Genomic DNA, 22322 nt, shown 5'->3' on the forward strand with positions numbered 1-22322 from the left:
TAGAAATAATTATTAACATGATGTATTTATTTCATTTCTAGGGAAAACAAAAATTCACAAGATCAGGATAATTTTTAAAACATAGTTTTAACAAGGTATACTAAATGTTAGTGGGCTTCACCTAAGAGTTTTAACAATGTGTTTTCAAAAATCAGAAAGCAAACTGAAAGTGCAAAGAAATAACAGAAACAAACGCCATTCTGCTATCCGAATGCATGATGAAACCTCAGGTTTCCATTTACTTGGGTTGGTGGGGGATAAAATGGTATAATCCCTAAGAATTCAGGTTCTGGAGTTGGAAGCCTGATTCAAACCAGTCACCTTCACTGCTGATGGCTATAACCTGTGCAAGTGCCTGATTGCTCTAAGGCTGTTTCCCAGTATACAAAAAGGATCTAATTATACTATTAAGAGCCCCATGGGTTTGCTAAAAGACAACACACATAAAGAATTCAGCCCAGGGCCTTGCATAAGGTGAGCCTTAAATAATAGTTAACAGTAGCAGAAATAATAGTAGTACTAGTGATAAGAGTAGTTTTTAAAAAAAAGTTAAAATTATAAAGTGCTTTAACACGGTATAATATAATTTTATGGTAACTATGATATCTTTTAATTGCTCAGAGTATATCCGTCAAATAAATGTTTGTGGGTGGTAAAGGCATTTTATTATTTTTTAATAATTTAGATTTTGATAAAAAGAAAGCAGAAAAAAACAGAAATTTCATATAAATTCAAGATTTGCTTGCCTCATTATCTTCCTGCCTTTACCACAAGATCAGGATAATTTTTAAAACATAGTTTTAACAAGGTATACTAAATGTTAGCGGGCTTCACCTAAGCGTTTTAACAATGTGTTTTCAAAAATCAGAAAGCAAACTGAAAGCACAAAGAAATAACAGAAACAAACGCCATTCTGTTATCCGAATGCATGATAAAACCTCAGGTTTCCATTTACTTGGGTTGGGGGGCTTGAATGGTATAATCCCTAAGAATTCAGGTTTTGGAGTTGGAAGTATATAATGGCAAAGCTTTATATCTGTCTTTACTACACATTAAGTGGCATGCAATATGTCAGCTCTATTTCATGTAAGGACCTCTTTTTAAGAACCTATTTCAGTAAGAATTAATCTTAGGTTTAGGCTTTTTTCTTTTCAATTATTCTAAACTGTGTCACATGAATCCTAAGTTCACTCTCTAACTGAATATGACTGGCCTCACGCATCTGATCCTCTACACTAAACAAGTCGCCCCTCTTCCACCATCACTACATATCTTTATTGAAGTTCATCAACCAGAAAACAATAGATTCTATTCTAGGTGAACTGTCAAAAAAACTGCAGGAAAACTGCTGTATATTTACAACATTACATGGTCATCTAATAATGATAAATCAAAAACAATCTAAGAATCTCTGAACAGGAAAATCCACACGCACTTTTTAAAAAGCTTAAAGGAAATACAACATATGATAGTAGAGGTTATCACTGAGAAATGACCTTTTATTCTCTTATGTGTAGCCTCTGTATTTTTCAAATTTTCTCTTATGAGCAATCATTAGTTTAGAAAACCATTCATTTTAACTTAAAAAAAAAGTGAAAACCTTTTGATGAATCAGCTCTTGAAAAAGAGATACAAAGAGCATACTTATTCATAAAGGATACTGCAAATCAAAAATACTTACCTTTATATCAAAGGGTGACTTTTTCTTGATATGGGGTGCCCAATATTTACATGCTAACTGCAAAAGTAAACAGTATAAACAGTAAGTCATATATTCATATGGCTGTAGAGCTAAGAGACCAAGATCATTCAGTAACAAGCACTTCTGGCACAGAGCCACGTTAGATAAGAGTCATTTACCTACTAAGGGGACTACATGGGCTTGTAAATCAGTTAGCATCTTTGGCTACAATCCGCTGAATGTCAGTAATGCCCTGCATGGCAACCTGCTACTGTGATTTTAAAAACAAAACAAAACATACTTTTCTAATTACTCCTAGGGGAAAGTTAATAACCACAGTCAAACATCTTCAGCATAGAGCTAAGGAAACCCAGGTTTAGAAAAATTAAATGAGCTGCCCACAATAAAATGTTAACAAGTGAGCCAGTACTAAACCCAGATTCAAAGTCCTCAGGAATGTTGATCTGCAAAATAATAAATCTTTAAGTGATTAGCACACTCAGGAGGGCTTCCTTGGTGGCTCAGTGGTAAAGAATCTGCCTGCCAATGCAGGAGTCAGTCAGTTTAGTCACTCGGTCATGTCCGATTCTTTGCAAATCCATGGACTGCAGCACACCAGGCCTCCCTGTCCATCACCAACTCCCGGAGCTTGCGCAAACCCATGTCCATCAAGTCAGTGATGCCATCCAACCATCTCATCCTCTGTCGTCCTTTCTCCTCCTGCCCCCAACCCCTCCCAGCATCAGAATCTTTTCTAATAAGTCAGTTCTTCAAATCAGATGGCCAAAGGATCCAATGCAGGAGACTAGGTTTCAATCCTTGTGTCAGGAAGATCCCCTGAAGAAGCAAATAGCAACCCACTCCAGTATTCTTGCCTGGGAAATCCCATGGACAGAGGAGCCTGGCCGGCTCAGTCCATGGGGTCACAAAAGAATCAGACATGACTTAGAGACTAAACAACAATAACAGTAGTCTATTAAGTGACAGCACTATGTCTCAAAAGAAACAATGTATATTCTTTAAGAATACTTTATTGCTAAAAAGTGCTTATCATTAAAAAAGTGAGATCACAGAATTCAGATATCTGATCTTCTTTATAACTAAATTTCAACCTCTACAACTCATTCACTCAATAATCATTAGAAAGCACCTTCTCTGGTCAGGTGCACCAGGTGCTCATAAATAATGGAGGAGGAGGGGCAGGGAAATGGTACTATCCCTACATACTCTCTGTCCCGTCTCTACCATCCTTCCTTTCACAAGTTCGCTCTCCTGGCTTCTTTACATACACATCATAAGGCATCTGCACTGCGTCTCCCAAGACTCCCTGCTCTTCCCCAACTGGCTCCTTTTTTGGCATTCAGGTCTTAGGTCAAAACCACCTCCGAGAGGACTTTCCCGACTGCTCTTATACACTCCACCTGCTCTGTCACAATGCCGTTTCATTCTCCTGATAGCAATGATAACTGTCTGAAACTACACTGTTCATTTACTGACTCTAAACTGTAAGCTCCCTGAGGGGAGGGAACTAATAACTTCTACCCAAAATTTCAAGTATATGGGAAAAGAGAATTCTGATCTAGTCTGGAGCTATGACAAACCTAAACAGCACATTAAAAAGCAGAGACATCACTTTGCTGACAAAGGTCCGTATAGTCAAAGCTATGGTTTTTCCAGCAGTCATGTATAGAAGTGAGAGTTGGACCATAAAGAACGCTGAGAGCCTAAGAACTGTTGCTTTTGAACTGCGGTCCTGGAGAAGACTCTTGAGATCCCTTGGACAGCAAGGAGATCCAACCAGTCAATCCTAAAGGAAATCAATCTTGAATATTCACTAGAAGGACTGATGCTAAAGCTGAAACTCCAATACTCTGGCCACCTGATGTGAGGGGCCTACTCACTGGAAGACTCTAATGCTGGCAAAGACTGAAGGCACGGGGAGAAGGGGATGACAGAGGATGAGATGGTTGGATGGCATCAGTGACTCACTGGACATGAGTTCAAGCAAAGGGAGAGAGTGAAGGACAGGAAAGCCTGGTGTGCTGCAGTTCATGGGGTTGCAAAGAGTTGGACAGAACTTAGCGACTGAACAACCATAACAATCTAGTCTTAAGTTATCTGCAAAAACCTCTCCAAATTAATGTAGATTGATGACAACGAATTAACCATATAAGAAAAGGGTGGGAGGAGCAGAGAGGATTAGGAATCTAAGTAGAGGGAACAATGTTGAAAGGCCAGGAGGTGAAAGATAGCACAGCACAATTAAGTGCAGTTCAGTATGGCTAAAACACAATTAGAAAAGGGGAAATAACAGACAAAACTGGATATAAGCACAGGCTAGACTATAAAATGCATTGGATGATTCCAGTCATTATCCTAAGGGCAATTAGAACTCATTAGAAATTGTAAGAAGATAAGTGAGGAGATCAGATTTGTACTTGGGTAATCACTCTGACAACAATATGAAAAATGAGCTCGAGGAAAGCAAGTGGAAAGACAGGAACACAGGTTAGGATACCTAGGTTCAGGAAGAAAACCATGGAAACTTGGCTTAGGGCACAGAAAGCACACAGATTTAAGAGACATTTAGAATGTAGCAAAGTGCAGGCTAGGAAAAGAAGGACTCAAAGTGACTCCTATGCTTCTGCCTTGGCAAATCTGCTGAGACAGGGCACAGAGAAGAAGTTGGTGAGTAGCAAGTTCTACCTTGAGTTACTTGCACTGTTAGTCAATACCCCAAACAACAAATAAGGATAGGAATGTTGCTAAGAGCTACCGGGGATTGTATTTCCCTGTTCAAAGCCAACCGCGGTTCACAATAAAACACAGTAACGGGTTCTAGAGGAACACTCACGCATTAGCGTCGGAGACTGCTCTTTCTAGACGCATTTATTTGGAGCAAGTCTCTTGTCTGACTCTCATCGCTCCGCTCAAAGATCGAGGTTACTCTAAGGATAAGAATAAGCCTATTCCTTCTTCAACACTCAGTTCAACATCACCTCTGCTACGAAATCTTGCCAGTCTCAGGTAGACTGGGGTGTTCCTTCTGCGACTTCATCGCTCGAGCGACAAACTCTAACATAAAAGCTTTCTTTTCATGTATCTGTATCCCCCGGAATGTGAACTCCTCAGGGCAGAGTCTCTTTAACCATGGTTTCCCCAAGAGCTAGTGCGGTGGCTGGCACACAGCACATACACTTCAGTAAAAAGACTTGAGTTAATGAATCGATGAACAAATGCCTCCTGGGTGCTCCCTTCCCGAAGAAAATTCCACCCCCTGGCCTCAGAGTCCTCATCCCTTCATACACACCAGACTCGCCCTAGCCCACCTGGGTCACGAACTCTGCGTTGATCTGGGACACCGTAGGGGCCACGATTTTCTTGGGCTGAGCAGGGGCCGTCATGGCAGCACTCTCTCCGCTCCAATGGAAAAGAAAGGACCGCTCCGAGCAGCGGTGAATCTGATGAACTTCCCCTAAGAGGCGATTGCGGCTGCTTGATTCTGAGATGCAAAAATTCGGCGGGGCAGAATATCCTCAAGGTTTACAGTCTCACTAGGAAGGCGTACCGCAGCTTGTACATTCTTGGGGAAGCGGAACACAACAAGGCCGGAAGTGCATGCAAGGTGTCGGCTCTGAGCTAGAGAAGCAAGAGCGTCGCCCTCTCCTGCTTCTGCCCCCTAGTGGGAAACCGGCAGAAAAACACCAGCGAGACCGGATTGCTGTCTCAGTGGCCTGATAGATGGTGTTGGTGGAGGTTATGTTGTTAGCGTTGGGGAGGAAGAGGGAGACTTGGGATTTCTTTCAACCCTAAAAAAAAAAAAAAAAGTAGTAGTGAAAAAAAAAAATTAGACGGGGAGGCAAGGCTTGATTTTAACTTTAAACCCATTCACGGAAATATAAATTAGTCTATAATGAACTGCACATATTTTGTGTGAAATTTGATATTTTTTTCATAGGCACACATCTGTAAAGCCATTACCAAAGTCATAATAATAAGCATATCCAGTGTCCCTAAAAGTTTCCTACTACTCCTGTGCGATCCATTCGTATCCACTGGGTAGAAGTGATCTTTTTGTTACTATGAGTGCCAAGCCGCATCAGTCGTGTCCAACTCTTTGCGACCTCATGGACTGCAGCCCACCAGGCTCCTCTGTCCATGGGATTTCCCAGGCAAGAATACTGCAGTGAGTTGCCATTTCCTTCTCCAGGGGATCTTCCTGACCCAGAGAGCAAACCTGTGTCTTAACATCTCCTGCACTGGCAGGTAGATCCTTTACCACTGAGCAACCTGGAAAGCCTCTCTGTCACTACAGAAAAAGATATATATTATATTATTTCATTTTTGTAAAATCCTATTAAAACTATATTAACCTACAGATTAATATATAATGTATATTAATCTATAGTCTATTAATCTAAAGTATATTAATCTGTAGATTAACATATTTTTAATCAGATTTTACAAATATGAAATAATATAGTATGTACCTTTTTCTTTCTTTTTTTCACTCAACATAATGACTTTTATTATTTATCTATCTTATTGGCTGAGCTGGGTCTTTGTTGCTGTGTTTGGGCTTTCTCTAGTTGTGGTAAGCAGAGGCTACTCTTTTTTGCAGTGCACAGGCTTCTCTTTGTAGAGGCTCCTCTTGTTTCAGAACACAGGCTCCAGGCACACGAGCTTCAGTAGTTGCGCATCTGGGCTCGGAAGTTGTGACTGGAAAGCCCTAGAGCATGGGATCAGTAGTTGTGGTGCATTGGCTTAGCTGCTCCAGAGCACGTGGAATCTCCCTGGACCAGGAATTGAACCAGTGGCCCCTGAATTGGCAGGTGGATTCTCACCAGGGAAGTCCAACATAATTATTTTGAGGTTCATCCATGTTGATGCATGTATTAATAGTTCATTGCTTTTTATTGCTGAGTAGTAGTCTATTCTATGGACATACCACTGTTTGTTAACCTACACATCTATGGACGAGCATTTGAATTTTTTCCAGTTCTTGACTATTCCAAATAATGCACTAAAAGCATTCTTAATGTAGACATGTGTTTCCCTTTCTCAAGTATATACATAGGAGTGGAATAGTTGGGTCATATGGTAGGAGTATGCTTAAATTTTAAGAAACTATTTTCCAAAGTAGTTGTACTATTTATATTCACAACAGCAGTGTATGAGAGTTCCAATTCCACTTTTCTCATCCACACTTGGTATAGTCTTTTTCATTTTTGCCATTTTAATAGTTATGTGGCATATCACATTGTAACTTTAATTTGTATTACCCTGATGACTAATGATGTTGGGTGTCCCCTGTGCTTCTTTGCCATTCATGATTGTGGAATCCTCTATTCAAATTGTTTGCCCAATTTTTTGATTGAATTGCTAGTTGTATTTATCATTGAGTTTGAATGCATACTTCTACCACTCCCAAATCCATTCAAAAATTAAACATGTGTCTCTAGTAAACCTTGCCTGGATAACCACAGGCAAGAAGCTGGTAACACAGCTGCCTCTAGGGAGAAAGTACTGGGAGAGGGAAGAACAGGAGCAAGGGAAGTCTTATTTTACATTTTATACCCTTTTGAAACATTTGAATTTTGTAATATCTATAGCCTGTTTGAGAATAAACAGTTGTGAAGGTAAACAAAAGTGTCTGTAAATATGAAAATTAAATATGGAGTCCTTTTCTTCTCCTAATTTCTATGGTATAAAGTTTGTTTTTAGAACTAAAGATGATTTGCATGATCATAATTTTAAATGCAACAGATTATGAATACATTAAGTATCTAATTACATTTTAATTACAAATAAAGTCTATAAAACAAAAGGTAAAATAAGATTTTCTGAATAGCTTTTATGATGAGTGTTGCAAGATAGATAAGATTTTGACAAACATCAGGGAGGGACCTCAACACATTAGAAGGCAAACTCATTCCAAGAGTGAATGAAAGGCTCTAAATGAAAATAGAGATTTACAGATAAGAGCTTGTAATGATGACTCCATTCACTTCCTTCTTTATATATTCAGCATACATCTGAGAACGTAACAACATCAGACACTGTTTTATACTATATTTTTAAAACATAAAATCATGCCTTCTCTTGCTTTCCAGAAACATGTATTGCTAACAACAGTTTAACTCAATGGTTCTCAAAGTGTAGCTTCAATACAGCAATAACATAACTTGTGTAAGTGCAGATTTTCAGGCCCAGCCCCAAATACTGAATCAGAAACTCTGAGGGTGCAGCTCATCAATCTCTGCTTTTAACAAGCCCTCTAGAAGATTCCAGTGCACACTAAAGTTTGAAAACCACTAATCAACAGGGACAATTAACATAGTTAAGAATAAAAAGCAGTGGGAGCACTGGAAATGGAATGCTAGGGTAAATCAAAAAGCCTTCCAGAGGAAGCAGTGTTTAAGTTCAAACTTCAAAGAGTGAATAGAAGCTAGTCAATACAGATGTAAAATATTACATGTTCAATGTTGTTTAATAACACCACTGAACCACTTTTCTTTTTCAGTTTAGTTCTTTTTTTTCCTCTAATAGAATTCTGTTTCTCTAATGGAATAGTGCTAATAGAATTCCAGCAGTTAGCCCTGAAATTCTAACCCCTCCTAACTGACAATAAGAGAAACCTCAACAAGAAAGGAATTAAGTGTGTTCTTTCACTGCTTCTGAAGAGCAGATACTCTGCATGAAACAGTCCTAGCCAACATCACTTCTAATAAAGGATTCCTAAAAGTCATGCAGACTTCAAACATGGTGCTATCCCCTTAAAAATGTGTGCAATTATCACTGGTTATCTTACATAATATAAATTGAAATCTGATTTCTGCATATTAAACTTTAGTTTCCTTCCATAATGATGGAATAAAAATAAATTAAACCTGGCTCAACTAAATCTCTTCTTTGAATAGAGTATGAAAGTTTGTATCTAATTTAAATTCATACTATGTAGGTAAGATCAGTTCAATCACTCAGTCATGTCCGACTCTTTGCAACCCCATGGATTGTGCAGCACACCAGGCCTCCCTGTGTCCATCACCAACTCCTGGAGTTTACCCAAACTCATGTCCATTGAGTTGTTGATGCCATCCAACCATCTCATGCTCTGTAGTCCCCTTCTCCTCCCACCTTCAATCTTTCCCAGCATCAGGGTCTTTGAGGTCAGGTCAAATGAGTTGGCTCTTTGCATTAGGTGGCAAAGTATTGGAGTTTCAGCTTCAGCATCAGTCCTTGCAATGAACACTCAGGACTGATCTCCTTTAAGATGGACTGGTTGGATCTCCCGGTAGTCCAAGGGACTCTCAAGAGTCTTCTCCAACGCCACAGTTCAAAAGCATCAATTCTTCAGCACTCAGCTTTCTTTATAGTCCCAACTCTCACATCCATACATGACTACTGGAAAATCCATAGCTCTGACTAGATGGACTTTTGTTGGCAAAATAATGTCTCTGCTTTTTAATATGCTGCCTAGGTTGGTCATAGCTTTTCTTCCAAGGAGAAAGCGTCTTTTAATTTCAGGGCTGCATAACCATCTGCAGTGATTTTGGAGCCCCCCAAAATAAAGTCTGCCATTATTTACCCATCTATTTTCTATGAAGTGATGGGACCGCATGCCACGATCTTAGTTTTCTGAATGTTGAGTTTTAAGCCAACTTTTTCACTCTCCTCTTTCACTTTCATCAAGAGGCTCTTTAGTTCCTCTTCACTTTCTGCCATAAGGGTGGTGTCATCTGCATATCTGAGGTTATTGATATTTCTCCCGGCAATCTTGATTCCAGCTTGTGCTTCTTCCAGCCCAGTGTTTCTCACGATGTACTCTCCATATAAGTTAAATAAGCAGGGTGACAGTATACAGCCTTGACATAATCCTTTGGAACCAGTCTGTTCTTCCATGTCCAGTTCTAACTGTTGCTTCCTGACCTGTACACAGATTTCTCAGGAGGCAGGTCAGGTGGTCTGGTATTCCCATCTCTCTCAGAATTTTCCACATTTGTTGAGATCCACACAGTCAAACGCTTTGGCATAGCAATAAAGCTGAAGTAGATGTTTTTCTGGAACTCTCTTGCTTTTTCAGTGTTGGCAATTTGATCTCTGGTTGCTCTGCCTTTTCTAAAACCAGCTTGAATATCTGGAAGTTCAATTATTGTTGAAGCCTGGCTTGGAGAATTTTAAGCATTACTTTACTAGCGTGTGCTGCTGCTGCTAAGTCGCTTCAGTCGTGTCTGACTCTGTGCGACCCCAAAGACGGCAGCCCACCAGCAGCCTGGTGGCTCCCCCATCCCTGGGATTCTCCAGGCAAGAACACTGGAGTGGGTTGCCATTTCCTTCTCCATACTAGCGTGTGAGATGAGTACAATTGTGTGGTAGTTTGAGCATTCTTTGGCATTGCCTTTCTTTGGGATTGGAATGAAAACTGACCTTTTCCAGTCCTGTGGCCACTGCTGAGTTTTCCAAATTTGCTGACATATTGAGTGCAGCACTTTCACAGCATCGTCTTTTAGGAATGAAATAGCTCAACTGGAATTCCATCACCTCCACTAGCTTTGTTCGTAGTGATGCTTTTCTAAGGCTCACTTGACTTCATGTTCCAGGATGTCTGGCTCTAGGTGAGTGACCACACCATCATGATTATCTGGATTGTGAATATCTTTTTTGTATAGTTCTTCTGGGTATTCTTGCCACCTCTTCTTGATATCTTCTGCTTCTGTTAGGTCCATACCATTTCTGTTCTTTATCAAGCCTATCTTTGCATGAAATGTTCCCTTGGTATCTCTCATTTTCTTGAAGAGTCTTTCCCATTCTATTGTTTTCTTGTTTCTTTGCACCAATCAGTGAGGGAGGCTTTCTTATCTCTCCTTGCTATCCTTTGGAACTCTGCATTCAAATGCAGGTATATCCTTCCTTTCTCCTTTGCTTTTCACTTCTCTTCTTTTCACAGCTATTTGTAAGGCCTCCTCAGACAGCCATTTTGCTCTTCTGCATTTCTTTTTCTTGAAGATGGTCTTGATCCCTGTTTCCTGTACAATGTTATGAACTTCTGTCCATAGTTCATCAGGCACTGTATCAGATCTAGTCCCTTAAATCTATTTCTCACTTGTACTGTATAATCGTAAGGGATTGGATTTAGGTCATAACTGAATGGTCTAGTGGTTTTCCCTACTTTCTTAAGTTTAAGTCTGAATTTGGCAATAAGGATTTCATAATCTGAGCCACAGTCAGCTCCCGGTCTTGTTTTTGCTGACTGTATAGAGCTTCTCCATCTTTGGCTGCAAAGAATATAATCAATCTGATTTCGTTGTTGACCATCTGGTGATGTCCATGTGTAGTCTTCTCTTGTGTTGTTGGAAGAGGGTGTTTGCTATGACCAGTGCATTTTCTTAGCCTTTGCCCTGCTTCATTCTGTACTCCAAGGCCAAATTTGCCTGTTACTCCGGGTGTTTCTTGACTTCCTACTTTGGAACTCCAGTGCCCTATAATGAAAAGGACATCTTTTTTTGGTGTTAGTTCTAAAAGGTCTTGTAGGTCTCCATAGAACTTTTCAACTTCAGCTTTTTCAATGTTACTGGTCGAGGCATAGACTTGGATATCCGTGATATTGAATGGTTTGCCTTGGAAACGAACAGAGAGCATTCTGTCATTTTTGAGACTGAATCCAAGTACTGCATTTCAGACTCTTGTTGACTGTGATGGCTAGTCCATTTCTTCTAAGGGATTCTTACCCACAGTAGTAAATATAATGGTCATCTGAGTCAAATTCACTGATTCCAGTCCATTTTAGTTAGCTGGTTGCTAAAATGTTGACGTTCACACTTGCCATATCCTATTTGACCACTTCCAATTTGCCTTGATTCATGGACCTGACATTCCAGGTTCCTATGCAATATTGCTGTTTATGGCATTGGACCTTGCTTCTATCACCAGTCACATCCACAACTGGGTGTTGTTTTTGCTTTGGCTCCGTCTCTTCATTCTTTCTGGAGTTATTTCTTCACTGATCTCCAGTAGCATATTGGGCACCTACTGACCTGGGGAGTTCATCTTTCAGTGTCCTATCTCCTTGCCTTTTCATATTGTTCATGGGGTTTTCAAGGCAAGAATACGGAGGTGGCTTGCCATTCCCTTCTCCAGCGGACCACATCCTGTCAGAAGTCTCGACCATGACCGGTCTGTCCTGGGTGGCTCTACACAGCATGGCTCATAGTTTCACTGAGTTAGACAAAGCTGTGGTCCATGTGATAAGATTGGTTAGTTTTCTGTGATTGTGGTTTCAGTCTGCCTGCCCTCTGATGCCCTCTCTGAGCACCTACCGTCTTACTGGGTTTCTCTGACCTTGGGCGTGGGGTAATCTCCTCAGCTGCTCGCCACAGCAGCACCACACAGCCACTGCTCTTATGTAGGTTAAGATGGAATCAGGAATAACAAGAATATGTATTGGAGGAAATAACTTTGTTTCTTCATTACAAATCTGGAGAGGGAGGGCAATGAGGAGGATAAATGGACAAGCATATCATGTGACATGCAAGGGAGTTAACATATCCTTTTGCAAGTGATAAGAAGCTATCAAAGAAACGTACTATGAGGAAGGAAGCAAACAATTAACTATGTTAGAAAGTTCAATGGAAAAGGTAGCTTGGAGTGGGCCCTGGAGTGTTTGCCTATTGGTACCTTGTTTCTATTCTATATGATTTTCCCTTTTAAAAAAAGTCCAAACTGCATAATTTGACATTTTAAAAATATTCTGAAATTTGAATTTTTCAAGAATCATCATCTTTCATTCCACATACATTTTCTCTCAATAGGCCCCGTGTGTGTGCTCAGTCACATCTGTGACCCCATGAACTGTAGCCTTCCAGGCTCCTCTGTTCATGGAATCTTCCAGAGAAGGATACTGGAGTGGGTTGTCATTTACTACTCCAGGGGATCTTCCCAACCCAGGGGTCAAACCCATGTCTTTTCCATTTCCTGCATTGGCAGGCAGATTCTTTACCACTGTGCCACCAGGGAATCCCCTAATAGGCCCTATGGCAGTACAAAACAATAATTCCACTAACTCAAACTATCTCAGTAAATAATCATGCTACAGCCTGCTCCTGTCCAAATGAAAATAAATCTTCTACTTTTGTTGAAAGATATTTAAAACTTTATTTTTTTTCAGAAAACCGAAGTAATTGACTCAACAATACTAACAATTTGAGCATGCAGCAAATCATTTAACATCTAATGTTTCATCTTCTTATCATGATGTATACAGTTTATTTTCATTCCTATAAAGTTCCCACAAGAAGAGTGCAGTGATAATAAAAGTGTTCCATTACAGGTACTTCAAATAGCACTACAGTACATCTTTGACAAAATTTTTACAATATTCCAACTTTCAATATGAAACAGCTTAAAAAGGCATGGGCCTAAAAAATAAAAAATGTATAGTAGTATCACTTGGGCAAACAAAATCAAATAATCATACAAACACAACACTGTTAGGATTCTGTTTGGGCTGGGAAAGGAGTATATAAATCATTAAGTTCAAATGAAATTACATAAATAGCTTAGGAAAATCCCCAAATAGATACTTTCAGACATATTAAAGGAAAAACCTTGAACTTTTATTCTTGGAAAACATGAACTAGTTGTCGTTTGCTTTTACTTAACAGAAATGTTCTTGTGTAAAGCAAATTCTATAAACCAGCATCTTGCTTGCACTTGAGGAACATTATCTCAGGAAAAAAGAAATTACTCTTTAAAACATGACTCTCCTGTATGTTTGTAAATTGTTGGGATTTTATCTGTACTGTTATGTTTAACCTCTGTGAATTAAACCAAGTTTCTCAAAATTCACTTGTAAAAAACAGCAGACCAACTTTTCCTCCCCACCCCACAAAGACAGTTCTTACAGTAGGATGTAAAATTGTTCACTTGTCCATTTTAATAGAGAGTTTGCCACCAAGTATATCTGAGTATGCTGGATAAATACCCACCCATTCTTTTCACCTTAGAAAGATTATGGCTATTTTCTCTTATTACTAGGAAGTGTCATTCTTAAGGATTTTTAGGTTAGCTTCATGGCAAATAGATATGGAAACAGTGACAGACTTTATTTTGGGGGGTTCCAAAATCACTGCACATGGTGACTGCAGCCATGAAATTAAAAGACGCTTGTTCCTTGGAAGAAAAGCTATGACCAACCTAGACAGCATATTAAAAAGCAGAGACATTACTTTGTGAACAAAAGTCCAACTAGTCAGAGCTACATTTTTTCCAGTAGTCATGTATGGATGTGAGAGTTGGGACTATAAAGAAAGCTGAGTGCTGAAGAATTGATGCTTTTGAACTGTGGTGCTGGAGAAGACTCCTGAGAGTCCTTTGGACTGCAAGGAGATCAAACCAGTCCATCCTAAAGAAAATCAGTCCTGAATATTCTTTGGAAGGACTGATGCTGAAGCTGAAACTCCCAATACTTTGGCCACCTGATGCAAAGAACTGACTCACTGGAAAAGACCCTGATGCTGGGAGGGATTGAAGGCAGGAGGAAAAGGGGATGACAGAGGATGAGATGGTTAGATGGCATCACTGACTCAACAGACATGAGTTTGAGCAAGCTCCGGGAGTTGGTGATTGACAGGGAAGCCTGGCGTGTTGCAGTCCATAGGGTTGCAAAGAGTCGGACACGACTGAGCAACTGAACTGACTGAAGGATTTTTTATTTAAAATGGCAAATATGAAGGATAATGTGTGACTATAACTCTTTTACAGTTTGATTACATATTTCCCAAATCATGACAGAACTGTTTAGAATGACACTCTCAATTCCATAAAGATCTTATATCTGTACAAGATTACTTTATCAATTAAAATAACAATTCACTAATGATCAAAATAACATTGTTTAGCATTAGAATCTTGCAAAAAACAGGAATAAAAACTAGATCTAGTCACTGCCATTTGATTAAATTTAACAGATTTAGTTAAGTCATAGAATCACTCAATTAAAGAGGTATTAAAAGAAAGTAAAAGTCTTGTGGAGATAGAATCTACAAGTGAGCCTTAAGTCGACTGGTATCAATTATGAAAAAGTATGTAGATGACTTACATTCATTCCTCTGAAAAGATGACACTGCATTCACATCAACAAAAAGATTATGGCACTTGAACACTATATTTAATGAGTAAACATGGTAAATGTACAGCGGTACATACTAGGCTCTTTCTTCCTTTTAAATTTTGGAGGGAAAAACAGCAGGCTGAGCAAAACAAACAAACAAAAAACCACCAATCTCCTATAGAACAGGAGGTGAAGTTACCAGAGTCCTAAGAATAAATAGCTTGGAAAAGACCAATGAAAATGTTATTATCTTCTCATCTACCTTCACTTTTATTGGCTTTACATTTTTCAGCTTGTAAGAAAAAATTTTCCAAGGGAATTTGAACCATAGACCTAAAATCTATGAAATAAATGAAATCTAGTCATGCTATCTGCTGCAGCCAAAAAACCAATTTTTGCCTGTCTTTTGAGTATATATAAAAGGAGATCATATGTCTTAAGGAATAATTCCTTCAAAAATGAGGCTGAATTATTTGTACCATGATGGATTTATAACATTTTCAATACAGCCAAAGTGTATGTTAAAATAAATGCTTGCTTTATGACATCAAATCATATTTTCCCCTCTAAAAATTAATTTGGCTGCTCCTAAAACACTGTATTAAATGCCTATGTATCTTACCTCTTAGTATGCAGGACAAGCAACTGCTTATGAAGTAATTCAATCTAATGTAGGCCTTTTGATAAAAATACATTTTAAATGATAACAGGCTAAAGAACAAGTCACCAGAGACACCACAAACGTATCAGTGGTTCTGTCAGTTTCATAACTGAATTTAGGATATCCATTTTCTCTTGTGGTCATTCCTTAAAGTGAGTAAGTTGATGTCTCTTCCAGTGAGGAGCCTGTCTGAATGTTTTGCCACAAACTGAGCATTCAAATGGTTTCTGCCCTGCATGAATTAGATAGTGCCTTTCTAGTTTAGATGGGGATCTAAAACTTTTAGAACAAACACTGCATTGGTAAAGAAGGCCATCATTCCTCTCCGCACGCCCTGAATAACTACAATGACTATGATGGTTCTGCTCTGATTCCAGAAGTGTGCTAGAGAGATAGGGCTCTCTGCTCCTACAGGGGGCACCAAGAATGAAATCCTCTGATTCTGCCTTCACTTTTATTTCTGACATTTGATCTGACTCTGAGACCTTGTATTTTTGAAAACCAAGAGTCTGACATTGTTGGGAAGCACTGTAGCTAACATTATCACCCTGGTGAATGAGAAGTTTGTTAAAATTTTCCAATTCCACTTGGCAAAGAGATTTTCTATAGGGAAGCTTATCAATATGAGTTAGTTTATGTCTTTTCAAGTGAGCTGACTGTCTAAAAGATTTCCCACAAACATTACAGCCGAAAGGCCTCTGTCCAGTATGAATTAAATAGTGTCTTTGTAGTTTAGAAACAGAAGGAAACACTTTCTCACATTTGTCACAAGGACACATCTTATGTCCAGTATGTATGTTTCCACTTGGAACTGAAAAGCCACACTGGAGCACTTGACAGTTTTCAAAGAATTCCTCACCTGATGAACCATAGATAGATATGTCTTTTTTATGCACAGGATTATCCATAGTTAACATGTTTTCTGGTGTAAGAATACCTTTTACATTTTTCCCCACATTTTGGGTCTGGCAGTGCTTTTGCCAAGAAAATGGCAAAGTCAATGTTTTCTTTTTATTGCCAACTGTCTTATATGTTCCATGCTTGCCAAGAGAACTCAGACATGTTCTCTGGGTCTGTTCAGGCCTCTGCTCACCAGAAATAAGATCATGGTTTTTCATGAAAGTGTTTTTAAATACTTTTTTATCAGCTTGAAAATTATCTAATTTCTTACCCCCAGCACGTTTAAGCTTAGCCAAGATTTTTTTAACAATGGTTTTATAGTTGTAGCTGCTTTTGAGCTTGCTTGGAATTTTGCCACTTCTGGCAGGAAAACACTTGTGTCCTTTGAGAATCTGCTCTGATTCAAAACATTCTTCACACTCAGGACATTGAAAAGGGACAATATAAACAGAGTGGACATCAAGTTGATTATTCTCTTCAGATGCACCTATATTACCATTTTCAAAGCCATCCTGCTTTGCATTTAATTTATTAGGCAGGGAACATGATTCTGAACTCTTCACCTTTAATGAAAGAGTCTGAAAAGTTTTATTCCTGGTATGGATTTGTTTATGCTTCAAAAGTTTGCTTTGAATCTTAAATCCTTTTTGACAAAAACAACACTGAAAAGGTCTTTCTTCTGAATGTGTGAGTTGGTGGATTTTTAAGTGAGTTGACTGTCGAAAAGACTTACTGCACAGGACACATTTAAAAGGCCTCTGACCAGTATGAATTAGAGCATGCCTATCAAGTTTTGATTGTGATGGAAACATCTTGCCACAGATTGTACATGCATGAATATCCTTTTTTTTCTTTGAAGGATCAGACTTGGAGCATGGGTGTAATGCCCATCTCTCCTCTGGGGTAAAAGTATGATACATTCCATACACTGGCTTTTCTTGCTTGGCCTCCAACAATCTTCTGACCTGTTTAACATCATTCTGGTATGTTTCATCGTGAAGCTGTTGGTGCTTCACAAATGTCTTCAGATTCTTAAAGTGGCGTTGACAAATACTACATTTAAAAGGCAGATTATGAGTTAGTTGATGTCTTTCCAGGTGAACTAGTTGCCTAAAGGTTTTATGACACACATCACATTCAAATGGCTTCTGACCAGTATGAATGAGATAATGCCTAGCTAATTTTGATGGTGTTTCAAAATGCTTGAAGCAAATATTGCATATATATGGCCTGTTTCTAGGTAGCTTGTTGGCTGCTGCTACACACTGCTGAATCTTTAGCATTTTAAAATTGTTTTCAGCCATCATATTCTTCGGTGATACACTCTGATGAGCTCCATAGTGTTCTTAAACTCCATAGATGTCTAAAAATTAAAAATAAAAATGTATTAATTTAAAAATTACTTATTTATGTGAAAAGAAATAATTTAAAATGCCCTTTGGCTAAAGATATTAAAGGAAATAGGGAACCTCAAATTTTCCTGTGTTTAACAGTAAGTTAATAACCATTTTAGATACTTTAGAATCATTAAACAAATTTCACACATATAGAGAAATAAGAAGTCTTCAAAAGAAATACTTAAAAATGTATATAATTTTAAGCTGTATTTCTAATTAGTTGAGATAATACATTAAAGAGACTGAGTTGGATTTCTTAACATTAATTAGACCTTTTAATTCCAATTTTCTTAGTTCACTATTAAGTAGATTTGCCATTTTCAAAAATTGGACTAGAAAGGTAAAAACTATAAGAAATATAATACTAAAAATAAGACAAGACATATCTGCATTCAATTATAACACTCCTTGGATATGATCTGAGAATGGAATGTTTCCGTTATCAAAATTCTTAGCCACATCGTTAGTAATATTTACTCTTAATTACTTCTTTGGACCAACAAAGATAACACAGGCAACTGGAAGAAAATGTTCCAGGAAATCTGAATTTTAGTCCTGGATTTGCTACCATATGATCTTGGTGGCAAGGAGAAGGAAATATATAGACTCCTCAGCTCTAAGTCAGGCAAAGTGCCTCCTGGCCTGCCTACCACATCACTGTTGTGAGAATCAATGGAGATGATGCATCTGAAGGTGCTGGAAAACTAAAGCGGTATATAAATGTAAGGTATTATTTAGCTCAACACTAATCAAACTTAAAAACTTAATCTACTTAATATTTTCAGGGTTTCTAACTAAGAGATCGGAGAAGGCAATGGCACTCCACTCCAGTACTCTTGCCTGGAAAATCCCATGGGCGGAGGAGCCTGGTAGGCTGCAGTCCATGGGGTCACTAAGAGTCGGACACGACTGAGCGACTTCACTTTCACTTTTCACTTTCATGCATTGGAGAAGGAAATGGCAACCTACTCCAGCATTCTTGCCTGGAGAATCCCAGCAACAGGGGAGCCTGGTGGGCTGCTGTCTATGGGGTCGCAGAGTCAGACACGACTGAATCGACTTAGCAGTAGCAGCAGCAGCAACTAAGAGATAAACACACTAAATGTATAGTTCTTTTTATTCCTCCTTTCCACTTTGTTGTAGAAGTCCTAAAAGACAAGCATAGAGGCAATAAGATTGACACAGTGGCTACTTACGTATTTATCTATGGCTCAGTAATTGTAGGTTGAGTACAATTCACTTTCAGGCAATATAATTAAAAGGTCATTTTGGTCTTAAGAGTTATTAAAAAGATAACACTTTCCCTAATATGCCTCTATGGGACACACGCAAAAGCTTATGAGGAACTTTCACAACCATTTTATACCATATATTGTATCTGAAAAGCCAATTTTCTTCTTATCCTTCTTCTACTAATCCCTTTTCTTTAAATAAGGAAGTCAGAGATTTAAAAAAGGTGTTCCAGCTCTCTCATCCTAAAAGTGAATCTTCTGGTTGAGATAAGAGAGTTGATAAGCCTACAGGAGACTCCCTGTTTTTTTTTTTGTCAGCTGATTTAGTGAATATCTGAGCTTCCCTGGTGGCTCAGACAGTAAAGAATCTGCCTGCCATGCAGGAGACTTGGGTTTGATCCCTGGGTTGGGAAGATCCCCTGGAGAAGGGAATAGCACCCCACTCCAGTATTTTTGCCTGGAGAATTCCATGGACAGAGGAGCTTGGTGGGCTACAGTCCATGGGGTCACAAAGGGTCCGATACAACCAAGCAACGTTCACTTTCATTTTCAGTGACAATCTGGCATATGTGCTGTGTGCTATTACCGCTTTTGTGTTTAAGATGTCTAGAAAACACCTTAAACACAAAATCTCAAACACACCCACTGTAGTGCTCGTCAGCAATCTGATTTAAAAATAGGAAAAAAATCATTTATTGAGCAAATTATCTTCTACTAGTTTTTTTTAACATAGTGTCCTTCAATCTCCAAGTCACTATCCATTAATGGATTATGAAATAAATTTAATGGGTCATGATCTGCATTTTTGTTTAATAAAATAGATTAGAAAATATCAGATTGCATAACATATGGTAAGGACAGTGTTTTGTGAAACTTCTATAGGAAGAGACAAACTTTGTGAAACTTGTTCTCTTGCATATTTCTTCACACAGGAGACAAAGGAACCCACAACAAATCAATCACTTTATCCAAAAGTGGCCAAGTAATCCATTAGGTAAGACTGGGGTCCATAGGACAAGACAGGAATTTCTAAGGATTACTAATTTTCTTCAATTGACCCAAATAACCCCAAAATATTATCAAAAAACTTAATTAGAGGTCAAAGGTAATATGACACACAAAATATTCTGACTGCAAGCCACTCTATTAATTTATAAAATACACCCTATAACCCACATATCCATGTTAGCAACAATCAGCTGTTGATACTATTAGTATGCATTTTCACAATACTGAGTTAAGAGAAATTACAGGTGAACAGCCTCCAAATCCCTAAAGTGCTAACACAGCAGCAGTTATGAAGATTACAGTTAGGTGAATTGCCCCAAATTTGGCAATTTATTTAATTCCTGTCAAGTAATCAGGTGTTGAGGTGTCAATTAGGACAATGAGCCAAACTGCAAGTAATTATCAAATCTTTATTCACTTATGCAACAGTGCAAGCAAGAGGCTAAAAAAGTACTGGTCACCCAGTGGTCAATTAAACAAAAAAGTACTGGTCACCCAGTGGTCAATTAAACAAAACAGTGCACACAGTCATATCCCAGGGGAGAAGGCTGAAAAAAAAAGGCTACTGGCTCTTTATGGACCCGTGAGCCAGGGGAGGAGGAAGGAAGGGCTATAAGTAGAAAGATCCTGAGTCAAAATGGAGAAAAGTACCTCAGTCAAGGGTACCCCTTCCACATTCCCTCCCTTTGCAATAAGGGAGGTATTGGTGGAGGCAATTGGGAAGTACCTGGGCCTCAGAATGGAGGTACCTGAACCAGGAATGCAGAAGAATATGAGCATGGCTAGTGGGAGGGAACTGGTGTGTCCTCAACTGCAATTCCCTCCACAAAACTGCAGTGCACTGGCCATGCACAAGTCCAGTGTTGCAAGAGCAGCTTCCCCTGATGAGGCCACCCAGGCAAAGCCACGAAATTGTCTACGGTTGGGCCTGAAAGATCACACGTACTATTCTGGCTTGAAGCCAGGTTCCTCCACTCCTATTGTGTATTTCTTCTTTCCTTTAATAGTTTCTTTGGATCACTGGCAAAAAATGCCACACTAGAACTACATACATGGCAACCATTTCTGATTATACCAGGAACTGACTGCCTATAGTTACCGTGCCAAAAAGAGACCATGGATTATCACCTAACACTAGCCCTAAGACTGGAGCCTATTGTCACTTGCATCCACGCCATGTGGAAAGCACTGACTGGAAGCTCTATATTGTTAGAATCATTGGTGGCAAGCAGTGATCTCATCTGCTATTTATACGTGACAGCTCAGGGATCCCCAAGCTCCAAGTGCAGTCCCACGTGTACTTAAGCACATGCACGTTAATTTGCTAGAACTCCAAATCCCACTTCAACTGGATCTTGTGTTCTCAACTGATTTTTTTTTTTTTTTGGTCGATAATATTTTAAAAGACAAACCAACACTGTGTAATTTTTCCTAGACTCAAGTAAAAATAAAAAACGGCAAATCTCAATGGTTCAACCCCAACATTATCCTGACAACAGCAAAACACTCTTACAGTTGGAAGACTGAAAAAACTGATCTCAAAAAATTCCAACGCAACTTTTAAGGCTGAAAGCCTACTGGCTTTCCCGTCTCAAACAGCACCATTAAAAGGAAGTGAGGACATCATAAAAATCATTGAACAAGAAACACAAGAACTGAGAAAAACTTGAGAACTTTCAGTTAGGGAATAATCTTTGGCGACATTTATTACGGACTTTCCCTCTTTGTAGCTTCTGCTCTACTTCCCTTGGCCCACTCTCTTGCCCTTGAACCATCACCTCTTTCTCCTGGGGTTGGTGGGGGGAGGTGTTGCAGAGGACACAGGGCCCTCACAACTGGCCCTCGCCTTAATCGTCCACAACCAGTAAGCACCTAGGAGTCGAACGAGAGTCCAGAGACTGCAAAACCCCACAGCAGGAAAGGCAAGGCAAGGGTGAAAACTGCTTTGGCCACGGTGGGGCGCGGGGAGGGAATGCCACATGTGATACGATTCACTGCACGGGAAAGTATGCTTTTTGCATTTTCCTTTCAGAGATTCCTGCTCCCCAGGAGACGGTCAGGAGCTGGAGAAACGAGAAAATCAAATGAGCTGAGTTCCTGGCTCCCCCGTTCTGGGTCCCCGGGCACCTTGGAGGGACTGAGGCAGGCCCGACCTTTCCCGTGGGTCGCTCCACCTCACACCTGAATTCCTGAAATCTTCCTCACGCACCTGCAGCTGTCACGGGCCCGGGAGCCGCGCATCTCGGGGCCAGGAGCCGCAAAGGCAGCGTGCGCACGTCCTCGGGGCCGGCACGGAGATGGGCTGAGTGCGCAGGCGCAGGATTCGGGAGAGCCT

The 22322-nt window shown here is 39.5% G+C and overlaps 2 protein-coding genes and 1 pseudogene across 4 annotated transcripts in view; all 3 read right to left on the reverse strand.

Moving 5' to 3' along the window:
• The window catches only part of AQR (aquarius intron-binding spliceosomal factor), an 88448-nt gene extending 83155 nt beyond the window's left edge, over positions 1 to 5293 (reverse strand). The window contains exons 1-2 of the mRNA XM_019968473.2: positions 5011 to 5293; positions 1682 to 1738 (exon numbers count right to left, since the gene is read on the reverse strand). Coding sequence (XP_019824032.2) covers positions 1682 to 1738; positions 5011 to 5085 — 132 coding nt within the window. The 5' untranslated portion in view covers positions 5086 to 5293. The remainder of the gene's footprint in view (positions 1 to 1681; positions 1739 to 5010) is intronic.
• Positions 5294 to 7518: 2225 nt separating this feature from the next.
• LOC139185227 (craniofacial development protein 2-like) lies at positions 7519 to 12741 on the reverse strand (annotated as a pseudogene).
• A 1626-nt stretch (positions 12742 to 14367) lies between these two features.
• ZNF770 (zinc finger protein 770) lies at positions 14368 to 22315 on the reverse strand. 3 transcript variants are annotated; one of them, XM_070797234.1, is made up of 3 exons: positions 22197 to 22299; positions 18717 to 18895; positions 14368 to 17713 (listed from the first exon to the last, which is right to left on the reverse strand). In XM_070797234.1, the coding sequence occupies exon 3, from the start codon at positions 17655 to 17657 to the stop codon at positions 15591 to 15593; it is 2067 nt and encodes a 688-aa protein (XP_070653335.1). In that variant the 5' UTR covers positions 17658 to 17713; positions 18717 to 18895; positions 22197 to 22299; the 3' UTR covers positions 14368 to 15590. The 3 variants fall into 3 exon arrangements, with proteins under 3 accessions (XP_070653335.1, XP_019824034.1, XP_019824035.1); XM_019968475.2 differs by lacking the exon at positions 18717 to 18895 and having other exon boundaries at positions 22197 to 22315; XM_019968476.2 differs by lacking the exon at positions 18717 to 18895 and having other exon boundaries at positions 22169 to 22280.
• Positions 22316 to 22322: the final 7 nt, after the last annotated feature.

Source organism: Bos indicus, chromosome 10, assembly GCF_029378745.1.
Source record: "Bos indicus isolate NIAB-ARS_2022 breed Sahiwal x Tharparkar chromosome 10, NIAB-ARS_B.indTharparkar_mat_pri_1.0, whole genome shotgun sequence".
In the NCBI taxonomy this organism is placed as follows: Eukaryota; Metazoa; Chordata; class Mammalia; order Artiodactyla; family Bovidae; genus Bos; species Bos indicus.

Coding starts and splice junctions, on each gene's coding strand:
- ZNF770 (XM_019968475.2), bottom strand. CDS start 17,657: ATGATGGCTGAAAACAATTTTAAAATGCTAAAGATTCAGCAGTGTGTA.